Raw genomic sequence first — 25528 nt, 5'->3', positions numbered from 1 at the left:
TCTGACCTAAATATCTATGAATCTATGAAAATTGTGCCATTTATTGCTGTTGCATGTAGAAATCACTCCCAGAGACGATTCTGCAGGAACTAGAAGTGCTGGGCCAAATTCAGCCCTGGAGTAAAGTAATTGAAACCAGTGGAGTTACTCCAGAGAGGAACATGACCCATCAGACTTTGTTTCTGTAAACATTCTTCTCTCACCTGGGTAACTAATCCCTTGTGGACTTGCTCGCAGGTGAGAGCTTGATCTTCTGCGGCTCTGCTTTTCTTCTCAGACACTTTAACGAGCTGTGCACCATTTGAGGGGGTGTCTTCATTACGGCTTGTGAGGTGACAAGGATTTCTCTATAATGAGATGGATTCTGGGAGAGGCTACCTTGGGAAAGAGAGTAAGGAGATGCTAGTTGGTAAGTGTTCCTTCCATTCTTACTGCAAAATAACCCCAACAAACGTGTGTGTGTGTGTGTGAGAGAGAGAGAGAAAAGTTAAGCGTGGGTCAAAGGCATCAGATTGCTACCCCTGGATTCCTCCATCTCCTTGGCAGCATTTGTGCCAGCTTCCCCACTGTCCTGCCAGTATGCCTCAACCCTTATCTGGGGACTGACACCTATAGCGGATAGGCTAATTCAGAGTCCATACCGATACAATCCTTAGGCTCTCTCTGCTAAGACTAGCTGTGAGGGTACCATATGGTGCCAATTACGCAGGTGGTTTTGTAATGAACGCTCCTGAGAATTGGACTGAGCCCACCAACTCATTTCACCTAAGCTACCAAGCAATTGAAATGTAACAGCTTTCAGTCAGTGGTCCAATATGGACTGGAACTATTTACCAGTTCCATTCTTTCTAGGTTTTTCACTGCACCCATTGCCATGGTGTCTGAGCTCCTACAGGTAAAAGACTCCATATTCCATTATGTCTCCCTGGAGCCATCCAACATCCTCCTGTTTTTTTTTTAAATGGCTACTAATTTTGTGTGGTGATTATAGATTAGACAGACAATCTATGCTGCTAGCATTTTGGTTTTAGCAATCAAGAGCAATGTAATCCTTATGAAAAAGTCCTATAGATTTTAATAAAGAATTATGAACATTCTATAGGATTTTAGACCATCTTATTGAATTCTAGGATAGGAATATAATTCTCTATTATAGTCTAGAGGATGGCTCCATAAACCTATATAAAGAGTAGTATTTTCTACTAAGTCCTATAGGATTTTTCCATAAAGGCACATCTTTCTTCCTCTCCAAAACACGTGGCCTTATATTCATTTAGTTCTGTCTCTCACAAAGTGATGGTCAAAGCACCAATAATGCTCAGCTCTGTACAAGATACCAAAATAAAAACAGTCCTGGTGCCAGAGGCCTGGCCCTTCAAAAGACAGACACAGAAGAGACTTGATGCACTGGGAAACTCAGAGGAGGAAATAACTTGCAAGATTTATTATTTTATTTGTTACTGTTAACTCACTTTGGGAGGACATTGGGTAGGGAAAGCTAGATCCACAAAAGGACATGCGCATGGCCACACTGACATGCAATGCCTAACTTTTAGGCATTCTGCCATCCAGTGGAATCCTCAGCCCCGAGTTAGACGCTTCCCATGATTTGAATAGGGAGCCTGACACCTAAGAATGGAATTTGTACAAGCTGAACGGGAAGCGCCCTAAGCTAGCCAGTAGGAAATGTTCAGGAGAGAGGTGTGGTCTAAGCCCTGGGCCTCAAAGGGACAGTCCTGGAGTTAAGCACCTACATCAGCTCTGGTCAATCCTTTGTAGCAAGAAAAACACACAACAAGAGCGCCGTCTATCCATCTCCCATGATAGCAAGTAGCTCCGTGGTTAGGACTGTCTCCTGGGGTGTGGGAGATTTGCTTTCAGATCCCTGCTCAGCTGCAGGGAGTGGAACCTAGGTCTCCCATGTCCCAGGTGATTACCCTAACCACTGGGCTGTTGAGTGATTCTCTTTCTAGCCTAATGAATATTTAGCTATTTACCCAAAGTGAAAAAGCTTCAACAGGAGAGACTGAGGGAAACCCACATCAGAGTAGCTAATACCCCAGTGATTAGGGCACCCACGTGAGAGGTGGGAGCGCTGTATTCAAATCCTGCCTCTGCAGTAATTGGCCCAGATGAGCAGTCTAACAGCCATCACCACACCTGACTTTTGTGCGAGTTAGGCGTGCTCCAAGAATGCCTACCAGATCAGGCCCCAGCAAGATAGGGAGAGGGAACATCTAGTTTATGAATCTTACTAGGGCATTGAGCAACTTGGGGGTGTCAGGACAGAGTGGGCTTTGCATGCTCCCATCAGCAGAAACTTAACCACCTTGGAGACGTTACCAGTGGGCATTTGGGAATTTAGGGCCCAGCTGAGAGAAGGCTTTGAGGATCTTGGTGACATGTAAATGTTGGCCATAGGCACCTAGGTAAGTCCCTTTGAAGATCTAGCCCAGAGTCTTTAGACTGGGATACAAGTATGATATTTTCAATCAGAGTAACTTTTGAGCTGCAGAGAAAAGCTCTGTTGAAACATGTATCCTAGATGGGTGTAAAAGGGGAAGGGGGAGAGGGGATGATAGCATGGGTGGAGGTGGGGAGGAAGATGAAGGCCAAGAGGTACAATATGCCTTTTTTCAGCATCTGTAAAATTCTTCTGTGATTAAAACATGGCCCTGCTTCTTGAGCAATCTTTCGCACTTGGAGCTGACAGTGAACCAATGTTGATACAAACAACTCTCATTATTTGATCACATTGCATTTGATCATAAGAGTGAGTAGGACAGTCAACTGATGGAAGAAACATTTATCCTCTTGCCTATTACTTAATGTACCAGCAATAGCCTGACACTCCAGTGATGGCAAATGAAGCTGAATAGAACAATAACAGGGCAGGACGTATGGTGGAGAAGCAGCATAAACAGTGGTTTTAAGTTTTTAACATTAACCATGAGGATTCTAGGCTGGCCTCAGCCACATGTACCTGAAGTTTTCATGGTAATTTACTCAAGAGAACTGCTCAAATCATCGGTTCCAGCAGTGGCAAGACCAAATGACATTTTTCTGGCAACCAGCCTGAACCTAACCCCTAGATTTGTCTTTTGTGTTTCAGTGGGTCAGAACAAAAGCCTGGATTCAAACTCTCCCAAATATAGAGTGTTAGTGTAAGATGTACACACAGTTCCCATGCAAAAAGCTTGAACAGAGAAGGCAGGACGTTCCAAACAAGGCCTGAAACTCCGTCCTCTTGGGCCCAAACCTCTCAACCTGGGCATGATTAAATCTGTAGCAAGGACCTCAGAAATGTGGAGCAGAGGACTGCAGAGCACAGCATTCTCTCCTCGGTAACTGTGGTGGGGGAAAAAAAGATTTTAGATGTTATATAAGGAGAAGGGTTTTTTACACAGCGTGAAGTTTGAATCCCAAGCAGAGCAAGTGAGCAGGGAAAAGACCTTAGTTCTGGTATAGGAGTCCTCATACAGGGAAGAGCAGGCCCCCACCACAGGTTGTGTTCAGCCCAGTGCGGGAGCAGGTTGTCGGGAACAGCCTCTACACACAGATCCTGTGAGCATGCCTCCCTTGTACCCTGCCCTGGGGTGCTGAGCCCCTAGCTCTCTTCTTCTCCAAGCAGTGGAGAGGCATGGAGCGAGGAGGCTGCAACATTCAGCTTCTTGGTGGCATGCCCACAAAAATCAATTACGGCCACACTCTCCATTGAAAAATGGAATCCTGCAGCTGGTCTTCCCCCAGCATGGCTCCCTCCACGTCTCCTGTCCTGATTCCCATTGCTTATGCCCCAGCTGCTCCTCTTGTATAGGGCTTGGCTGGGCTGGATTTGTCACACCCTTCCTGTGAAAAAATCTCTGGCTTTTCCTTGCCTCGTTGCAGCTCTGCTCCTAAGTACCCCCTCCCCGGCTAAAAAAACCCCTGGCATCTGGCAATTGGGGTCTCCAGGCTCTATCCCAACACAATTAATTAATGATAATACAGTGCTGAGGAAAGGCAGCAGGACCGTAGAGTGAAAAGAACTGCCCAGAGGGCTAGTCATATATCTGCGCGTTTTGACAATCACTGGTTTCTGGCATTAGGTGAACGGGCCAGCTCTCTACACCAGAAGTTTCAAACCTAAACTGTCCTGGGAGTTCCTGTCATTTTTCCTCATGTAGAACTTCTTTGTTGTGCCAGATGTTTTACTATAAACTCAGCAGATTGACCAGGCAACTGCCAACGGTTCCCGTCTTTTTATTCTGTAGCAGATAAGAAGGAAGGAATTGGGGCCTGTGGCTGGATCCTGGTTTCTCTTTCAGTCCTGTTCGTGCTTATTACCTTTCCTTTCTCCATCTGGATGTGCCTGAAGGTAAGCTGATGGGAATTGGAGCACTGAGAGAACGGTCTATTACTACTATGTATTTCACCAGGACAAAAGCCATTTATACCCCATGTTATGGGACAAAGGATAGTTTTTGTAGTTAAGGTTCAAGATTGGGATGCAAGAGGTCTGTGTTCTGGTCCATGTTCATCCTCAGGCTCCCTGTATAACCTCAGATAGATCATTTAAATTCTCTGTGCCTTCAGCTCTTCCACAGGGATAGTGTGAGAATAAAGTAATGAATGTTTCTGAGGTGCTGGGGATGAGAGACTTAGAAAAACTGGTCAGTATTTGTACAAATACAAACGCAGGTCCACATCCTGGACCACCCATGGGAAAAAATAGTGGGTGCTTATCACCCACAGGCAGCCAAGCTCCCTCCCACACCCCTCCAGCACCTCCTGCCCACCACCAGCCCCACCAGTCAGCTCCTCCCCTTCTCTCCCAGTGCCTCCCGCCCACCACGACCAGCTGTTCCGCAGTGTGCAGGAGGCGCTGGGGGGGGAGGAGGAGGAGCAGGGACGGGGCACGCTTCGGGGAGGGGTGGAACTGGGTGGAAAGAGGCAGGGTGGGAGCAGGGGGGGCAGGGCAGAGAGGGGGCGGGAAGAGGTGGGGCAGGGGTGGGGGGGCAGGGAAAGTGTGGAGTGGGGTAGGGTGGGGGCAGGAAGGTGTGGAGTGGGGGTGGGGCCTCAGGCTGAGCAGGGGTTGAGCACTCCCGGGGAAAGGAAGAAGCCGGCACCTGTGATCACATGCATAAGTATTTGCAGGATCGGGGCCTGATATTCCACAGCAAGGGACAGGGTGAGGGGCTAGAGGGAGAACAAGATCAAAAATGTGTAATTACCTACATATCTTTTGCTATCATTATTTTGTCATTTCCGTGTGGTTTGAAGGATAGACAGTCAGGCAAGAGGGAAGGGTGGTGTTAGTGTTAAACTCTATTTTAAAAATATTGTCCTAGATTGTCAAGGAATATGAGCGTGCTGTTGTATTTCGGCTGGGACGTATAGTGTCTAAAAGAGCAAAGGGCCCAGGTGAGTAAATGAGGTTTTATCTATTTTCACTGTAACCAGATGTTCTGCATCTGAGGTTCTTTCAAGTCCTTGTGCAGAGAATGGGTGATGCAAGGAATCTGTCCAGGGCACAGTAAAAAGGACAAAGTAATTCTTTGTCCATGAGCCTGTGCATCTGCTGCTTGTTTTCTCTATATTGCTGTTTAGAGAGGAAGCCAGCAGATCCTGAGATCTAAACCTGGCTTTATAATAGTGTAAAGATCACATGCAGGGGAAGGATGATCTTGTGCTTAACACACTGGACAGAGACTTAGGAGTCCATTCCCCATTCTGCCACAGACTTCCTGTGTGACCTTTGGCAAGTCACTCAATCTCCCTGGACTTCAGTTTGCCATCTGTAAAATGGGGGGATAATAATACTTCCTTTCTCTCACCCTTTATCAGTCTTGTCTATTTAAAGTTGTAAGGTCTTTGGGGCGGGGACAGTCTCTTACTAAGTGTGTGTGTACAGCGCCTAGCGCAACACTTGGTATCATAGTTGGGGCCTTCAGGTGCTATTGTCATAGGAAACGATCACTAATAAGAAGAATGCTCTCTGCATTATTATAACAAGTACCTTTGCACCATGCGGATGAAAAACAAACAATCCATTGGAAAAGGTACAGTGAGACGGTGCAAACATGGAGTAGGAATGGAGGAAGAACCCCCTTATCACATAACCATCTCTATTCCTCTGCAAAACAACCATGTGGCCCAAAAAGTGGGCAGGGCCAGGGGTTGAAGGAGGAGCCACACTAAGTGGCTAGTTCCCCCTGACCCACCATCCTGAAGAGCTAACAATCTAAATAGATAAAAATTTGAGAGGGGAAACAGAGGCATAGAGAAGGAAGTAACTTGCTCAAGGTCACATGACAGAGCTGAGAACAGAATGGAATTCTTCTGACTCACAGTCTAGTACACTATCTACTTAACCCTACTGAATTCACATTGGTATTGGAACTCCGACATCCGCATTTCCTTCCATTATATATATAAAAATATGAAACCCCATTCCTTTCTCCTCATACAGAAAAAGAAATGCTGTGGTAATGAAATATCAGTATAGCTCTGAGGGCCATTGTCATTACACAATAGAAATAGTTATTTCCAGAGGTTTGCTTCATGTGCGATCAGAGCTTAGCCTTCAGATAAGGTGTTTCAGCTTTGGCCTTTTCTTCTTCTTTTCTGCAGGTTTGATAATAGTCCTTCCGTGTACGGATGTTTTTACCAGGGTTGATCTTAGAACTGTTACCAGTAACATTCCCCTACAAGAGGTAACAACTTATGCAATAGCCATTTAAACTAGAAATCAAACCTAAAGCAGTTTTAGTTTTTAACATGTCAAACTAAGAAAGCGTTTTTTTTGTCTCAGTCTTTGGCAGCGGTACAGACTTAACTTCATTTGCTGTACTTGTTTACTTCCAAATGCTAGTGCCAGAATAACACTGGAGCCTAATCAAACCTACAACCCTACCAGCTCAGGTTATAGTCTTGTCACTCCTGGCAAGTCAAGCAGGCTTTTCTTACTAACTTTCAGCATTCTGGGTTAGAAAAAGAGGAAAGTGAGATTAGAGCTAGAGATGTGGGGAGGTCCGAGGATGAGAGAGAGGGAAGTCAAGACAGCTGAAATTTACCAAGCCTTCAGAATTAGTCCTCTCTCTACCATCCAGGGAAATCAAGCAATAAACTAGAGTGGGATCTCCAGTAACTATTTTTCCTAGTAAGAAACAGATCTGATAAATAACTGATTAGATACAAAACTTATCATTATGAAAGCCTTCACTGAAGTAACTTAGAAAGTTAATGTTGTTCCAGACAAAACAATGAGCAAAGACCAAATTTGTCACATTTGGTGCCTATGGATAGGTAATTTAATACTCACTTAGGTACCTTAACAAGTCACCTTGAAGTCAAAAGAAGCTGCAGGCGCTCATCTCTGAAAATCAGGCCTTAATAGGGATGAACGGCCTTCTCTTTAGGCACCCAGGGTTGAAAATGTTGGCCAAAGAAGTTCATTTTTAAAAAAAAGTCAATGGGAAATCTCCCCCTCCGCAGAAAAAGGTTTATTTACATGTAGCTACAGTACTGTGCTTCTGCTTGAAGAGTTGCCATTTTATTGTGCTTTTCTGAAGAAAGGAGAAAGAAGAATCAGTAGTGATAGAGCCAACAAAGTTTCCGTGTTACAGATCTGAGAAAAGGTTCTTTCTGATATAGTGTGCTGCTAGAGATTGTTCCTAAATATTCCATCCAAAATTTAAATGCCTGTGGCTTGGAATAAATATGCTTAAGGAACCTCATCGGTTTTAAGAGCTCAGGGGTCTTATTTCATGTAGTGTCAGATTCACTGAGTCTAAACTCTGTTACCCCTTTTGACCCAAGTGGTCAGCCAGAATTCATGGTCTTGTGGGTTGTTTCCATTAGGAGGAGAAAATGATGATCGAGGCAGGTATTTATTTGATGCAATCCTGTTTATTTACAAAAAATGTACAAAGTCCTGTTTCCCAAAATACAGTAGGAATCAAACAGCAGGAGACAGTTCCGTTGCTCAGTTTCCCACCTGTTTCCAGCAGCACTCTGTGCAAAAGCTCCATCTCTTAGCCGTTCTCAGGGTCATACTACAAGTGCTCCTCTGACTGAACATAAGAACGGTCATACTGGGTCAGATCAAAAGTCCATGTAGCCCAGTATCCAGTCTTCCGACAGTGGCCAATGCCAGGTGCCCCAGAGGGAATGAACAGAACAGGTAATCATCAAGTGATCCATCCCCTGTCGCCCATTCCCAGCTTCTGGCAAACAGAAGCTAGGGACACCACTGCATCTGAGGCTTCCTTGCTGCCTTCTTTGTGTGCTTCTATGGTACTGATCCTCCTCTCTCTCTCATACACAAACTGCATTTCATTCAGACCCCAAGGAAAACCCCTCAGAGTGCATGGCTCAACTCCTATTCCAGCTTTGCATGTGGCCTATATTTTTGGGTGGTGGTTCCCTATTGTTTCAGCTCTGGATTCCATAAAGGAGCTTAACTGCTTCTTTCTTTTATCCTTTATGAAGAGTGACTGTTATGTCCACCAGCTTCAGTGAGGGTTTTGCCCAACCCCCAACATAACACCCTGTTAGAAAGACTCCATAGATGGAAAGTCAGCTGGGGTGGAGGGGAAGCTGATGTACTGAAAAGGGGAGATGACATGCTGGAGGGATGAAGAGAGCCAACTCCAAACATGGGTAGGTCTGTACAGGAAGGAAGGTGGCCATAATAGCCTGGGAACATACTTACTCAGTACATCCTCTCTGCAATCTCTTCTGGCAGGGCTTCTATGGAGCCCTTGGCTGCAAACTAAAGATGCCTCCCACCTATCCTGGTGGTAAGGCAGTGGTGGAAACATCAACTGTGCTCCATCAAGATTAATTGTTCACTGGGGCACAGGGGATTTATAGCTCCCTTCGCCAGCATTGGCGAATGTGGCCTGGCATGCCTATGTAAAGGGACACCACAGACCATTTAAGAACATGTCATCCAGTTGTTGCATTTTTTTCCTGTCCTTGTGCCTATGATTTTTAAATTCCATGAACCTGCTTATGAGGATTCCAAGGCAAATGCACTCAGAATCATCACAACTGGTTAACATATTACTGGGCGAGTCATTTAAATACTTTGCAAAAATATTGCTTTGGTTTAAATGGTTGTAAATCCAGGATGACATCACTGAAATCAATTTACCTACACTTCTTTGAATTATAGTGGCTTCTTGTCTCACTACAGGAAACAAACATCTCCATAATGCTGGGATTTGTGTGTCCTGGATGATTATCTAATCTCTGTATGTTTGTTTTTCGTAGATTCTTACGAAAGATTCTATAACTACCCAAGTTGATGGAGTGGTCTACTATAAAATCTACAGTGCTGTCTGTTCAGTGGCTAATGTCACGGATGCCCATTTAGCAACCAACCTGCTGGCACAGACCACTTTGAGAAATGTTCTAGGCACCCAAAGCTTGTCCCAGATCCTGTCTGGTCGAGAAGAGATTGCCCACAATATCCAGGTAAATCTACATCTAATGTTCTATTGACGGGCACAGCATCTCGTTTTATGGAATATAATCTTAGAAATGAGTGGCCTTTTTAAAAAAAACCCATAATTGTAAAATCTTTCATTATCCCCTTTCAGTTTCATACACCTCCTACTGCAAAATATGGAAGAAATATTGTAAAGATACTTCCTCAGCTCATCTGATAAAACTAGTGATCTCTTGTTAAAAAGCAAACAAGGCTCTTGGAACTTAACTTTTTGAGAAGTGAATGAGACAGTAAAGAGTCTTGATATGGGGCTCCCTGACACTTCTTTAGAAATGTGCAATAATGTGCGATGGTGAAGAAATCCATAGTTACCAAGATGCTCTATCTTAGACTCAGGACTTTAAGGTCAGAAGGGACCATCATGGCCAGCTAAACTGACCTCCTGCTCATTGCAGGCCACAGAACATGGGTCGTGGGTATAAGAGGCTTGGAGAGACTAAGCCTCCCCATACCGGTCAAGAAATGCCAGATGTGGTGCACCTCTCTTTGGAGGCCCACCGCCACTCCTGGAAGCTCCCAAGAAGTGGCGGGGCCACCAGTTCCCAAACTGTGGCCCCGTTTGTGCTCTGCCCTGAGGCCCCACCCTCTCTTGGCCTCTTCTCCCTGAGGCCCTGCCCTCGTACCGCCTCTTCTTACCCCCACTCTGCTTCTTCCCCTGAGCCCCCCCCCTTGCCTGCCCATCAGTTGCTCCTATCTGCCCCCTCTCTCCCCATCACTTGCTCTTAAGGCAGGAAGGGCCAGAAAGAAGTGAGCGGGGAGGGGATGGAGAGGAGTGAGAGGCAAGTGTGGGGACCTCAGAAGAGGGGATGGAGAGGAGAAGGTGGGGGGAGACTCGGGGAAGGAGATGGAAAGGAGCGGGGGGCCACAGAGGAGGGAGCCAAGACTGCCCCCCCCGGCCTTCTCCTTTTCCAAGGCCACACTCCTGCCCTTTCTCTGAGGCTCCGCCCCCACACCATCCCCTCCCTCTGTCACTTGGTTTCCCCTACCCTCACTCATTTTCACTGGGATGGGGCACGGGGTTGGGGTGCAGGAGAAGGTGAGGGCTCTGGCTGGGGGTGCGGGCTCTGGGGTGGGGCCAGTAATGCGGGGTTCAGGGTTGGGAGGGGGCTCTGGGCTAGAGTAGGGGGTTGGGATGTGGGAGGGGGCTCACAGCTGGGACAGGGGGTTGGGATGCGAGCTCTGGGCTGGCGCCAAGGGGTTCGGAGTGTGGGAGAGGGCTACGGGCTGGGACAGAGGGTTGGAGTGTGGGAGGGGGTGAAGGCTCCAGTTTGGCCGGGATTCTTCCGAAATAGGCATCAATCTCCTGGTGAATTTGAAACCAATCCAGGAGATTTTAATAGGCCGCTAAAAGTCTGGTCGGCAGCACAGTGGGGCTAAGGCAGGCTCCTTACCTGTCCTGGTCTGCGTGGCTCCTGGAAGTGGCCAGCATGTCCACCTCCTAAGTGCAGGAGCACCCACGGGGTCTCCACATGCTGCCCCTGCCCTGAACACTGACTCCGCAGCTCCCATTGGCCAGGAACCATGGCCATCTGTCCGTCCCTGAGCCTAGGAGCTGGACATGCTGGCTGCTTTCGGGAGCCACCCGAGGTAAGCACCGCCTGGCTGGAGCCCCCACTCCTCACCCCATCTTACACCCCAACCCCCTGCCTCAGCCCTGATCCTCCTCCCTCACCCAAACTCCCTCCTAGAGCCCACACCCCGAACCCTCTCCTGCACCCCAACCCCCTATCTGAGCCCTGAGCCCTCTTCTGCACTCCAAAACCCTCATCCCTGGCCACACCCCAGAGCCCGAAACCCCAGAGCGGTGGGTGGAGGGGTTATTGGGGGAGAGGGCAGAGAGGAGTGGGTGCGGGGGCCTCAGGGGAAGAGGCGGAGCAGGGTCAGGAAGCGGTGGAGTGTGGGCAGGAAGAGGTGGAGTGGGAGCGGGGTCTTGGGAGAAGAGGCTGAGGCTTGGGAGAAGAGGTCCTGAGGTGTGGACCTCGTGGTGGAGCAGGGGGTGGGGCTACTGTCCAGGCACTGGTGGCCCTCCCCTCAATTTCTAGAGAACTTCCGGCGCTCCCGCCCAGCCTCCCCAAATGCAAGAGTCGTATGTTGCCTATGCCACAGAACCTCACCCTCACCCACCCACTCCTATAATAGACCCCCTAACCTCTGGCTGAGTTACTGAAGTCCTCAAATCATGATTTAAATACATAAAGTTAGAGAATCTACAATTTACACTTGTTTAGAATCATAGAATCATAGAATATCAGGGTTGGAAGGGACCCCAGAAGGTCATCTAGTCCAACCCCCTGCTCAAAGCAGGACCAATTCCCAGTTAAATCATCCCAGCCAGGGCTTTGTCAAGCCTGACCTTAAAAACCTCTAAGGAAGGAGATTCTACCACCTCCCTAGGTAACGCATTCCAGTGTTTCACCACCCTCTTAGTGAAAAAGTTTTTCCTAATATCCAATCTAAACCTCCCCCACTGCAACTTGAGACCATTACTCCTCGTTCTGTCATCTGCTACCATTGAGAACAGTCTAGAGCCATCCTCTTTGGAACCCCCTTTCAGGTAGTTGAAAGCAGCTATCAAATCCCCCCTCATTCTTCTCTTCTGCAGGCTAAACAATCCCAGCTCCCTCAGCCTCTCCTCATAACTCATGTGTTCCAGTCCCCTAATCATTTTTGTTGCCCTTCGCTGGACTGTCTCCAATTTATCCACATCCTTCTTGAAGTGTGGGGCCCAAAACTGGACACAGTACTCCAGATGAGGCCTCACCAATGTCGAATAGAGGGGAACGATCACGTCCCTCGATCTGCTCGCTATGCCCCTACTTATACATCCCAAAATGCCATTGGCCTTCTTGGCAACAAGGGCACACTGCTGACTCATATCCAGCTTCTCGTCCACTGTCACCCCTAGGTCCTTTTCCGCAGAACTGCTGCCTAGCCATTCGGTCCCTAGTCTGTAGCTGTGCATTGGGTTCTTCCGTCCTAAGTGCAGGACCCTGCACTTATCCTTATTGAACCTCATCAGATTCCTTTTGGCCCAATCTTCCAATTGGTCTAGGTCCTTCTGTATCCTATCCCTCCCCTCCAGCGTATCTACCACTCCTCCCAGTTTAGTATCATCCGCAAATTTGCTGAGAGTGCAATCCACACCATCCTCCAGATCATTTATGAAGATATTGAATAAAACCGGCCCCAGGACCGACCCTTGGGGCACTCCACTTGATACCGGCTGCCAACTAGACATGGAGCCATTGATCACTACCCGTTGAGCCCGACAATCTAGCCAGCTTTCTACCCACCTTATGGTGCATTCATCCAGCCCATACTTCCTTAACTTGCTGACAAGAATACTATGGGAGACCGTGTCAAAAGCTTTGCTAAAGTCAACAAACAATACATCCACTGCTTTCCCTTCATCCACAGAACCAGTAATCTCATCATAAAAGGCGATTAGATTACTCAGGCATGACCTTCCCTTGGTGAATCCATGCTGGCTGTTCCTGATCACTTTCCTCTCATGCAAGTGCTTCAGGATTGATTCTTTGAGGACCTGCTCCATGATTTTTCCAGGGACTGAGGTGAGGCTGACTGGCCTGTAGTTCCCAGGATCTTCCTTCTTCCCTTTTTTAAAGATTGGCACTACATTAGCCTTTTTCCAGTCATCCGGGACTTCCCCGGTTCGCCACGAGTTTTCAAAGATAATGGCCAGTGGCTCTGCAATCACAGCCGCCAATTCCTTCAGCACTCTCGGATGCAACTCGTCCGGCCCCATGGACTTGTGCACATCCAGCTTTTCTAAATAGTCCCTAACCGCCTCTATCTCCACAGAGGGCTGGCCATCTCTTCCGCATTTTGTGATGCCCAGCGCAGCAGTCTGGGAGCTGACCTTGTTAGTGAAAACAGAGGCAAAAAAAGCATTGAGTACATTAGCTTTTTCCACATCCTCTGTCACTAGGTTGCCTCCCTCATTCAGTAAGGGGCCCACACATTCCTTGGCTTTCTTCTTGTTGCCAACATACCTGAAGAAACCCTTCTTGTTACTCTTGACATCTCTGGCTAGCTGCAGCTCCAGGTGCGATTTGGCCCTCCTGATAACATTCCTACATGCCCGAGCAATATTTTTATACTCTTCCCTGGTCATATGTCCAACCTTCCACTTCTTGTAAGCTTCTTTTTTATGTTTAAGATCCGCTAGGATTTCACCATTAAGCCAAGCTGGTCGCCTGCCATATTTACTATTCTTTCGACTCATCGGGATGGTTTGTCCCTGTAACCTCAGCAGGGATTCCTTGAAATACAGCCAGCTCTCCTGGACTCCTTTCCCCTTCAAGTTAGTCCCCCAGGGGATCCTGGCCATCCGTTCCCTGAGGGAGTCGAAGTCTGCTTTCCTGAAGTCCAGGGTCCGTATCCTGCTGCTTACCTTTCTTCCCTGCAAGTGACCTGCAAGTGACCCATGCTCAATGCTGAAGAGGACAACAAAAAAACCCCAGGGTCTCTGCCAATCTGACCCAAGGGAACATTCCTTCCTGACCCCAAATATGGTGATCAGTAGACCCTGAGCATGAATTATCAGTAGTAACTGAGAGCCCTCCCCTCAAGTATCCCATCACCAGCCGTTGGAGATATTTGCTGCTGGCAGTCACAGATTGGCTACATACCATTCTCATCATACCATCCCCTCCATAAACTTATCAAGCTTTGTCTTCAAGCCAGTTAGGCTTTTTGCCCCCACTGCTCCCCTTGGAAGACTGTTCCAGAACTTTTACTCCTCTGATGGTTAGAAACCTTTGTCTAATTTCAAGCCTAAACTTGTTGATGGCCAGTTTATAGCCATTTGTTCATGTCCACATTGGCACATAATGCAACTAACTCCTCTTCCTCCTGGTAGTTATCCCTCTGATGTATTTATAGAGAGCAACCATATCTCCCCTCAGCCTTCTTTTGGTTAGGCTAAACAAGCCAAGCTCTTTGAGTCTCCTCTCATAAGGTAGGTTTCAGAGTAGCAGCCATGTTAGTCTGTATTCACAAAAAGAAAAGGAGTACTTGTGGCATCTTAGAGACTAACCAATTTATTTGAGCATAAGCTTTCGTGAGCTACAGCTCACTTCATCGGATGCATTCTCACAAAAGTTTATGCTCAAATAAATTGGTTAGTCTCTAAGGTGCCACTAGTACTCCTTTTCTCTCATAAGGTAGGTTTTCCATACCTTGGATCATCCTAGTAACCCTTCTCTGCTCCTGTTCCAGTTTGAATTCATCTTTTCTAAACATGGGAGTCCAAAATTGCACGTAGTATTCCAGATGAGTTCTTACCAGTGCCTTGTATAATGGTACTAACACTTCCCTGTTGCTACTAGAAATACCTCACCTGAAGCATCTGTGACAGACCCTGACCAGTGGGGTACAGGAGTCTGGTAGAAAGCAAATATACTGGTCCCTGGATGAACAGTTTTCTGTTCCTTGAGTGACCAGAGCAGGGGCTGTACTAGAGCAATCAAGAACCTGCTAGAACCAATTAAGACAGGCAAGCTAATTAAGACACCTGGAGCCAATTAAGAACATACTAGAATCAATTCTGGCAGGCAAACTAATCAGGACACCTGGTTTAAAAAGGACCTCCCAGCAGTTAGGGGAGGGTGTGTACAAGGAGCAGGGAGTGAGAAGGCGTGCTGTTAGAGAACTGAGGAGTACAAGCATGATAAGGCTTCAGGAGGAAGATCCTGCGGTGAGGGTAAAGAAGGTGTTGGGAGGAGGCCCTGGGGAAGTAGCCCAGGGAGTTGTAGCTGCCATGCAGCTGTTACAAGAGACACTGTAGACAGGTGCAATCCACAGGGCCCTGGGCTGGAACCCAGAGTAGAGGGTGGGCCTGGGTTTTCCCCCATCCCCCTTAACTCCCCATTTGAGATGAGCAGGTGACCTGGACTGTGCATCCCACCAGAGGGGAAGGTCCATGGCCTATCCCCTGACCCACTAGGTGAGTCAGCAGAGACTTTGGGGTTTGTTCTCGCTTTCCCTATGCTGGCCAGTGATGAGATTAGCTGAGTGAACAGCAGGTTTAAGCCACTAGCAAAAGTGGCGAAACTGAGGGCTGCTGCGAATCTCAGAGGCAAGCAAATCTGCCAATAAGCGCAGGACTCACCAAGGCAGAGGAGGAACTTTGTCACGTATCCTAGGACTGCATTAGCCTTTTTCACAGCCACATCATATTAGTGGCTCATAGTCATCCTATGATTAACCAGTACACCCAGGTCTTTTGCCTCCCCTGTCACTTCCAACTGATACATTCCCTGTTTATAGCAAAAATTCTTGTTGTTAGTCCCTAAATGCAATCCCATTTCTATAACTCCAGTTTACAAGGTTGTCCAGATCATATTGTTTGATAATCTGGTCCTCTTTATTGGCAATACCTCCCAACTTTGTGTCATCTGAAAACTTTATTTTTTTGCCAAGGTTGGTAATAAAAATGTTAAATAAGGTTGGTCCCAAGACTGATCCCTGATGAACTCCACTAGTAACCTCCCTCTAGCCTGAGAGTTCACCTTTCAGTATGACCTGTTGTAGTCTCCCTTTTAACCAGTTCCTTGTCCACCTTTCAATTCTCATATTAATCCCTATCTTCTTCAATTTAACTCATAATTTCCCATTGGAACCGTATCAAATACCCTAGTGAAATCCAGGTAGATTAGATCTACTGCATTTCCTTTGTCTAAAAAAACAGTTACTTTATCAAAGAAGGAGATCAGGTTGGTCTGGCACAATCTACCTTTTGTAAAACCATCTTGTATTACCTTAAGCAGATGCTTGATTAAACTTTGGCACCACCCATCTCTCATGTCATGTCAATAAAATGTATTGAATTGACCTGAACTGGATTGAATTGTTCCCCTGTTTAAATCCTGCCCACAACCCTCCCCTGCAATCCAGGGAGCATCACTCTGGCAGCCAAGAGAGAGTAGAGGAGGAAAAAAAAGATCTTGTTTCCTCTTCGATATCAGGGAGAGAGAGAGAGAGACCAAAAAAAGACAGCTCACCTCCACACCCCTTCCAACAGCCAGGAGAAAATGTGTGCGTGAGAGAGGTGATATGACGTGATGTTGTGTCAATGTGTAATGAGGAAGAGTCAAAGGTCTTGATTGTGGTAGCGCTTAGGAGCCCTAGTCACAGACCAGGATCCCATTGTACTAGGCATTGTGATGCATCATACTGATTCTATGTATTGAGGGAAAATAGTACAGTGCAATTTCAGGATGTCACTCGCACTCTTCTGAGGGTCTCTGGCTCCAGTGGATAACAGAGTGACTTATCTGCAATGAAAGGTTGAGTGCTATTCTTTCACATGGGGGGTACTTACCTTTTTATGTTCCCAGATTCTCTTGGTCCTTTATTAACAGCTCCTACTATTGCACCTGGTTCTGCAAGCCCTTCCTTACATGAGGAATTTAACTCAAGGTAGTGTCTGTAGGTTTGGGCCTGCAGGTCTTTAATTCTGACCACAATAAAGGTAAATGGCTTCTTTCAAAGCTGTTCCCATCGGGCAGAACTGGTGCTAGAAAAATAACATAATGACTTGCCCAAGTGCATCATCTCCCCTCCAATACATCACAGATCTGAGAGAATATTTCACAGCTAATAATTGATCTGACCCTTTTTAGCCACTTGACCTACCCCTGAAATATCCCCATGTAGATCATAATTTCTTTCCATTTATTCTTTTATTTCAATTATTCTTTTGCAATTGTTTTGGAATTCTGAGCGTAGTCGATATCTGAGACATTTTGGTTAGTGTGATTTGTCATTTAAGTCACATGGTATAGGTTTTGATATTGTCCTTTTTTTTTTTTTTTTTTTTTTAAAAGTCTATCCTCGATAATGCCACCAGTAAATGGGGAATCCAGATAGCACGTGTGGAAATCAAAGACATCAGGATCCCAATGGAGATGCAAAGAGCTATGGCTGCTGAAGCTGAATCAACACGAGATGCTAGAGCTCAGGTGAGATCCACAGTAATATTTCTCTCATTTGTATAATGTGGTGTATCACCACCAACATGTCCATTTCTATCATGTTTTTAGATCATAGCAGCAGAAGGAGAAAGGAATGCTTCCGAAGCACTGAAGCAGGCCTCCATGGTGCTGGTTGAGGCTCCATCAGCCCTCCAGCTGCGCTACTTGCAGACCTTGGCCACACTAGCTACTGAGAAGAATTCCACCATTGTCTTACCTCTGCCCATGAATATGCTGCAGGGTTTTTATAAACAATAATAGGACAAAACCAAATGGTGATTAAGGCTCTTTTACACTGAATTCTTTAGTTCGGAGAACTTTACAGGGATTCAGGAGAGGCAAGCCTGTGCAGAATTAATCAGAATTAATGTAGAAAGTACACTTTGATATCCTGCCTCAGGAATAGGGTTAACTACACAGAGACCATCATAAGCTAGAACACTGAATCTGAATGACCCCAAATTTTTGAGGGATTCAAAATTCAGATATCCAAATTTTGTAGCTCAAGCTCATCACTAAGTAAAAAAATAGAGACTTTTTGTTAAAATACAGGTTAAACTGAGGTGCTCGCTTTTGATGTTACTTGATTTTACAGAGTCACTCGTTTAGCAGGTATGTGGTGATTTGTCAGCTCACTAGGAGCCTGCCTCTAAAAGCTAATACAGCCACTGCATGCAGTAAATAGGCCAGCTCCTGTTCTGTTACACTGGGGTAAATTTGTAGCATCTCAGTTGAAAACACCAGTGTAGTGGCGAGAAGAATGTCACATAGAGGTATTCCTTGATCATTACTGGAACCACCAAGTAATTTAAGTCTATGTAGCTCCTACAAAAGGACTTAGGTGCCTATATCCAACATTTAGATGCCACCAGCCTTAAACCTCTCTCTCTCACCTAAGCCCCAGTAGGCTCTTCAAACTCAGTGGGCCCCCCTCTGTTTCACCTATGGGGGCCAATACAGTTGGCATGCACTGAGCATATTTAAATCCACACAAAATAACAATGACCACAGAGAACAGCATGGCCTTCTCGGAACCTTTAGCCAGGTGGTAGGGCACTTAGCCAGGCCGTGGAAGACCTGAAGTTCTGTTCTCCCTCCTGACTGATGGGGAGTATGCATTTGAAGTTGGATCTCCCGTTCCTGAAGGGAATGCCCAACCATTGGCCCTAGAGAATTATTTTCACTCTGTGTCTGTCCCAGTCCATATTTAATTATTTCTACACAGCTGAACAGCTTTAATAGGCAAGATTGAGAGACACCAGCACCAGAATATCCCATAGCCCAGTGGTTAAAGAACTCTCCTGAGAGGTAGGAGACCCAATTTTGCATCACTTCTCCACAGCTAGGGGAATTGAACCTGGGTCTCCCACATCCTGAAGAAGTGCTCTGACCACTGGGCTAAAGATCATAAGCAGGGCTCCCTCTTGCAAAAATCAAGTTAGGTCCCTAATTCCAGGAGAGGGTTAATGTCTGAGAATCCCAAGCAGAGGGGCTTTCTGAATGGGGCAGCATTTAGACCACCCTCCTCTCCTTGGGATGTGCTAAAGCCTGGCAGAGATGACTCCTTGCTTAGCATGCTGGGACCCATTCTAACAAACTCTCCCCCCTCCAGTGTGTAGGGAGCCTGAGCCCCTAATTCAGTGCTACAGTTTCTACTGGGTGACACAGCACCCAAAATGTAGGCATCGCAAAGCTGAGCGTAAGTCCCTTGGTGGATCTAGTGCCTCCTTCTGCTCTTGCACAGATGTAAATTAGCTGTAACTCCATTGACTTTAATGGAGTTTTCCGCAAGTGTAAGTGGAATCAGAATCAGGCCTTTGTGGTATTTGGCATCCAAACTAATTGGCGCGCTGTACAATAAAAGGAAGAGAATGTATTTCTAGTGGTTACAGGAGCATTTCTTACACTTTTAGAAGCTGAGCCTACTTTCAGGAAAATGAACCCAGTCATCTGGGATTAAATACCTACACATTTTATTGTATGCATCTTCTCCCCAGCTCTGCACCCAGCTAGCCCTTTGTTTTCCCCATGCCCCCCATATTTGGGACTCATTGATGTAGATTTTTGTAATATGAGACTTCCTCTCCTTTCACACATGCAGTGAAATAGTCAACATTGTAAAATATCATCACTGGCATATGAGTTGACATCCTTTGTTGATAGGGCAGATCACACCGCAGAGCTATTGTACCAGGTCTCTGTGAACTCTGCTTGAGTTACCTGCCACTTGATCACATTTTGAAGTTTTTCTTCACAGCCATAGCAGCTGACTTTTATTTTTATATATATATATATGAGAGAGTGGGGGGGGGGAGAGACAACAACTTTTTGCGAATACAGACTAACACGGCTGTTACTCTGAAACCAACAATTGAGAGGTCTCTCTGCCTGCCCCCAGGGGGCGACTGCTGCTAGCGTACATGAAAGGAACGTGGGAATTGGCAGACTGGAGTAGACCCGAAGTCCATCTAGTCTAGGATCCTGTTAGCAGCCAACACCAGATGTTTCAGCGGAAGTTATAGGAGCTGTCCCCCACCCCCAGAAGTCTCAGACTGATCTCTATTAGAGATTGGCCTAAACCCAGAAGCAGGAGATTTCATTGCTTCCAAAACTTGGTGTTAGCATTAACAGTTAAAACTCTGGATATTCTTGTTAAAAATGTAAATTGGCCAATTTTTTTTTTTTTTAAATCTTGCTGGGCTTTTGGCCTCAATGATATCCTGTAGCAGTAGGTTTTATGGTCTAATTATATATTATGTGAAAAAGTATTTCCTTTTATCAATTTTGAATTGCCTACCTTTTTAATTTAATTGAATGTCCCCTTGTTGTGTTATGAGACCAGGAGAACAGAAGCTCCCAATTTACCTTCTCTAACCCAGTCATTATTTTTTTTTTGTTTTCATCATGTCCCCTCCTTTCCAGTCTTGCTTCCTGAGTGATTTTCCATGCCCAATATCATTCTCATCACCCTCATCTGAACGCCTCCACCATCTCTGATTCTGCAATAACCTCTTTGTGATGGGCTAAGGCTGAGACAGAGAACAGCCCTATGATGTGCTTAAAATGCTCTGACTGAGCTATACAGATTGCTGTACAGACTTAATTGACCAAGATGTGTTTGTTTTCTATTTATGGGTCAAACATCTACTCCCCTAACTGCCTGTCACAGATATTTGCCTCTCTGGGCATTCTGGTGCAATCATCCATTTTATATATTTCTAAGGGCCTTATTTCCTCAGTGTCTAAGGCCTGGTTTACACTAGGAATTTACATTGGTATAGCTACATCTCTCAAGGGTGTGGAAAAACGCACACCCTTGAGAGAAGTAGCTATGCCGGCCCGTTTTGCCCTCCTTCCCAGTGTAGGTTGTGTCTACACTACAACAGTGCAGCTGTAGCACATCTAATTATTGCCATATACAACAAATACAGCAATTAATGGCAACTGCAGCTATTGTCTGGGAACAGTTTTCTCTGTCTCTGACTGGGGGAGCATATCCTTTAAGGAAGGTATCATCTTCGCCGTTTTTTTAGGGTATGTCTCCAAAGCGACTTAGGTCCCGAGCAATGTAGTTATGCTGACCTAATCTTCTATGTTTCAAGGAACGGCTTGTGCATTTGAAATGATAATTTAGCTGACATTTTTGCCACGCTATCCCCACATAGTAATAAATCCCACCCAGGGAGCAGGCAGTTATTCATAGAAACACACACCATAACAAAACAAGCTCTGTTACATGTTCCTAGAACTTTAATGCTTTATGGGCCATACCAGCACAAGGAAAGAGTAGCACTAACAGGTATGGGGTATGTTGTGTGTCCCCAAGTTTCAAATGTTGCATTTGTTTATCTCGTACACATTCATAAAATCACGGAGGTCAGCGCAAGCTTTTCGGCGAATGGTGGCTCTGCATGTGTTCCCATCTGGAATCTCCTCTATCCAAGTTTGTGAATCAAGTAAGTACTGCATCCTATGTAACAATTACAATAACAAAGGAGGTGTTAGTTAATGCTGAAAGACAGCTTTGCCTAAAGTATGTGACGAGTATAAACACTGTGGGGTCTGATTCATCCCTTGGGCTAACAACTGTAAGGTCAGTGGTGTTGCACCAGCCATGAATCTGGCCCTAGGTCAGATGAACATTGCCTGGTTTCAGGTTTTGCAGCAAACATGAAACCTGATCTGGGCTGGACCAACAAGTTTGCTCAAGTTTTGGATTAGGGCAGTCCTGGGATGATTGATGGTTTGGGGTTTAAACAAAGGTAAATGTGGCAGACTGGGCTAAATTTCACTTTGAGTTTTAGGGGTTCAAAATTTTGTGAAGGGAAATGAAAAAAAATCATACGAATCAGAATTGCTGAGACTCCCCAGCTCACCAAGAGGACTTGCTAAGGTGGTGCAAGGGGGTACACAGAGGAGTAATGGGATAAAATTGGAGTAAAGACATATAGGCAGAATCTCAGGAGACCTACAGTGAGAGCTAGTAGGTGGTAGACTACCAGAAAGATGGTGAAATCCATAGTGCTTCGCCTTCAGTCATTTAAAACTGGACTGGAGAAAGCCACATAGGGAATAGCCTCTAACACAATGAGAAATGCTTTGGGGCCCTATCCGAGACCTACTGAAGACAACGAAGCCTGTCCATTGACTTCAATTGGCTTTGGATCAGGCTACAAGTAGTCCCAGAACTGGGTCCACAGATTTTACTCAGTCCTTCCTGAGGCAAACCCCTACTTCATGCAGTGGAAGCAGCCTTGCTTTGGAGAGTTGTTCTGTCCCCATATACACAGCACAGACGTCCCACTAGAAAGGGCATTTTTGCTTCTTTTTTTAATCCCACTTACCAAAAGAACAAATTCAAATTTGCTCTCCAAACACAAACATAGTTCAAGGGGTTCTCAAGATTCTGAACTCCATAAAGTTTCCCATTCCCCATTTCTTACAGTTATAATACCGTAATCTCGGGGCCAGATTTTTCAAAAATAGCAGCCCATTTTGAGCCTCCAGAGTATGCATGCCAGGCTCTAAGCAGATAATTGTGCATGCAGAATAGGTAACTGGGCGGTTACCAGCTTGGGTCAAGTAGCTGCATGTTACAGTGCAATGACCATTTTGCCTGTGCCATTGCATATTTTGCAGATGGACGTGGGCAGCAGAATCAGTGCCTGAATAAGGGCCTAAACATTTGTCCCAATCCTTTATAAAAAGAGCATTCTAATATCAATAGTATTCCTCAGTTGCAGACTTCCCTGGAAGATAATAGATCTTGGCACATCTGACTCACAGGTCACCTCCCGGTTCAGTATCTGTCGATAGACCTTGCAACATCAGTCAGTATTGCTTATAAAGGAGGCACTTTACTTACTTGTTGTTGCAGTCAATGGTTTGCCCATCTTTCCCCATCAGAAGGTATTGTTTGCCAGCCTCCACATTTAATTTGCAAGATGAACGCTTGAAGAACTGCCGGAGATCACCTATCTGGACAGTTTCATCACCAGCTATTGTGGAAACAAAGAGAGTGCCATAAACCACTTCTGTCTGATACTAGTAAAGAGAGAGAGTCTCTAGTGTTCACAGTAAGAATTATTTTACTGTTGAAAAAACATAGAATTTTAGGGACCGATTGTCCTGCACCCTGCGGAATCATGTACAACATTGCCAAGCAAGTGTAAATTATTTCCATTTGCTTTTAGTAGCTTTTTAAAGCCACTTGACACTGGTGTAAATGACAAGGTGCAGGGAACTGGAGGGTCTAGCCCAGCAGTTCCTGAATTGTGGGGCATGACCCCAGCTGTGGTCGCACCATCAGCAGATTGGGGTGCTGCTATCCCTATTGTGCGTAGGACACCATTTTGTGTCACACAGTGTGACCTCCCATGTACAGGACCTCTGTGTGGCATGATTTCACACATGAGGCACGTGTGAAGTCACCCTGTGTGGAGGATGCCCTTTTGCTCTTTGAAATGGTGTCCTCCAGGCTGTCTAGTGTCCCGCCCAGAAAGACTTCATTAAAATAAGGTTGTGCCAGCAAAAAGTTTGGGAACCTCTGGTCTATCGGAAGCAGATTTTTTGTCCTAGCATTTTATTAACTAACTTTTAAAGTCTGAACGCTACCAGGGTTGATTACTACTAATAAATATTTGACAGTGTTCACTTTATCTTCTGGCACATAGGATATTTGTCACCACTGCACATACACAGTGAGGAATTTTACGTGAAAATTAATAATGAAATGCAATAAGTGGTGCTATTGGCTCCTCAACCCTGAGCACTTATCCCCCCCCACCTCCCAAAACAATTAGGAAATAAAGCTTAAGTTTCCAACAGTAATATTGGCCTTGGCTGCCTAGCACTTGCTAAATTACTTAGTCCCCATTGCAGTAGACTCCATTAGAATACTTAAACCTATCAATTTCTACAGATCTCTGTTCTACTGGAAAACCAGGAAATCTGGGATCCTATAGATCAACTGATGCAGTGCTTTGTTCCAAAACCTAGTTTCCCAGTGGAGCTAGCTGAAAAATTTCAGCTGGAATTTCTCTTAAGGTGTGTTCACACTGGAGCTGATAGGTGTAAACTCCAGCTCACAGACACATGCTAGCTCTAACCAAGCTGGTGCACTAAAAATGCAAAGTGTAGCTGCAGTGGTGTGAACAGTGGGAGGGGCTACCACTCCAAGTACAATCCCATCTGAGACCACAGGGCAGCTAGCCCTCCTCACTACTCATGTTGCCGCAGCTACATGTCGATTTTTAGCACATTAGCTCGCTTAGTGTTCAGCTGGGATTTACAACTTCCAGCTCTGGTATAGATATACCCATAGTATAAGACAAGATAGATGCACACAGCTGGACAAAGAAGTCAAAAGAAATGAGACACTATTGATCAGCATGATAGGCTGTGGTCTCTGCACTGTCATTGCCAAGTATATTGCAGGCATCACAGCAAAGAGGAATTTTAAGGAGAATGAGATAGCTCTGCAGATGTTCACTGGAAGCTCCTCTCAAGCATGAGGGGTAGCACTGGTGAAAAGTGCAAAGGTGCTTGTTTGAAAATGTAACCAGTGGATGATGGAGGCTGGAATCATGGGCCACTCGGAAATGGTTTTGCTTTACTAACTACTGCATTCGCTACCAGGCAAAGCAAAGGCTATAATCACACCTTGACAGGTAACATCTTGCATCCTGAAATACCACAAAGTGATTTCAAAGCATCAGTTCATTCGCACACACTCCAGAGACGCAGTTCATGACTGCTATGCTTATTTTACAGATGAGCAAACTGAGGTGCATAGAAGGTGAATAATTTAATCAACAACACATGGAAAGTCAAAGGCAAATGCTGGGAATGGAGTCCAGGATCCCAGACCTTTGTTCTAACTACTAGACAATGCTTCCTGCCATCCAGGAGCTTTTCACAGACAGAAGAACTGTACTAGACTGTAAATCTTTCCTTTCCAGATAAAAGAAGCAACCATCTGTTCTTCATAAAAAGGACAAAGCAAATAGTTCCACACATTACTGGGAATAAATAAACCATGGGAACATTAGACTGTAAATTCTTTGGGCAGGGACTATGCTTCCTTTTAGGTGCTCAGATATTATGCCTATAGGGGCAATAGAATCATAGAAATGTAGGACTGGAAGGCACCTCGATAGGTTATCTTGTCCAGTCGCCTGCAAATACCTAGATCTGTGAGGCCACTCAGGGTATGTCTACACAGCAAAGAAAAACCTGCAGCTGGCCCATGCCAGCTGACTTAAGCTGCACAGCTGTTTCATTGCTGTGTGGACTTCCAGGCTCGGGCTGGACCCAGGACTCTAGGGCCCTGTAGGCATGGGAGGGTCCTAGAGCTTGAGCTCTAGCCTCAGGTTGAAGCCTACACAGCAATGAAACAGCCCCACAGCTTAGGGTGGCTAGATGCCCAGTTTTCAACTGGAAAGTCCGGTTGAAAAGGGGACCTGACAGTGTCCAGTCAGATCTACTGACTGGACACCCAAAGTCCAGTTACTGTGGGTGAGGGAGACGGGGAGAT

The 25528-nt window shown here is 45.8% G+C and overlaps 2 protein-coding genes across 2 annotated transcripts in view; one reads left to right on the top strand and one right to left on the bottom strand.

Annotated features, from left to right (window-relative positions):
* Nucleotides 1-357: 357 nt before the first annotated feature.
* STOML3 (stomatin like 3) lies at nucleotides 358-17751 on the top strand. Its single transcript, XM_073322634.2, has 7 exons — nucleotides 358-409; nucleotides 4254-4357; nucleotides 5331-5403; nucleotides 6613-6695; nucleotides 9259-9462; nucleotides 17347-17481; nucleotides 17563-17751. The coding sequence occupies exons 1-7, from the start codon at nucleotides 358-360 to the stop codon at nucleotides 17749-17751; spliced, it is 840 nt and encodes a 279-aa protein (XP_073178735.2).
* A 3570-nt stretch (nucleotides 17752-21321) lies between these two features.
* LOC140907924 (complement C4) overlaps nucleotides 21322-25528 on the bottom strand; it is a 94431-nt gene continuing 90224 nt past the window's right edge. Inside the window, exons 41-42 of the mRNA XM_073335234.2 lie at nucleotides 22859-22991; nucleotides 21322-21463 (exon numbers count right to left, since the gene is read on the bottom strand). Coding sequence (XP_073191335.2) covers nucleotides 21322-21463; nucleotides 22859-22991 — 275 coding nt within the window. The remainder of the gene's footprint in view (nucleotides 21464-22858; nucleotides 22992-25528) is intronic.

This window comes from Lepidochelys kempii, chromosome 1, assembly GCF_965140285.1.
Source record: "Lepidochelys kempii isolate rLepKem1 chromosome 1, rLepKem1.hap1, whole genome shotgun sequence".
NCBI classification, from domain to species: Eukaryota; Metazoa; Chordata; order Testudines; family Cheloniidae; genus Lepidochelys; species Lepidochelys kempii.
Note: the sequence above shows the minus strand (reverse complement) of the source record. Positions and strands in the feature narration are given on the sequence as shown.

What these genes read in the sequence shown, in the direction of transcription:
- STOML3 (XM_073322634.2), top strand. Translation starts at nt 358, where the DNA reads ATGGATTCTGGGAGAGGCTACCTTGGGAAAGAGAGTAAGGAGATGCTA. An exon ending in TAAAAGAGCAAAGGGCCCAG is followed by an intron (nt 5,404 to 6,612) that starts GTGAGTAAATGA and finishes TCTTTTCTGCAG; the next exon opens with GTTTGATAATAGTCCTTCCG. An exon ending in AGATTGCCCACAATATCCAG is followed by an intron (nt 9,463 to 17,346) that starts GTAAATCTACAT and finishes TTTTTTTAAAAG; the next exon opens with TCTATCCTCGATAATGCCAC.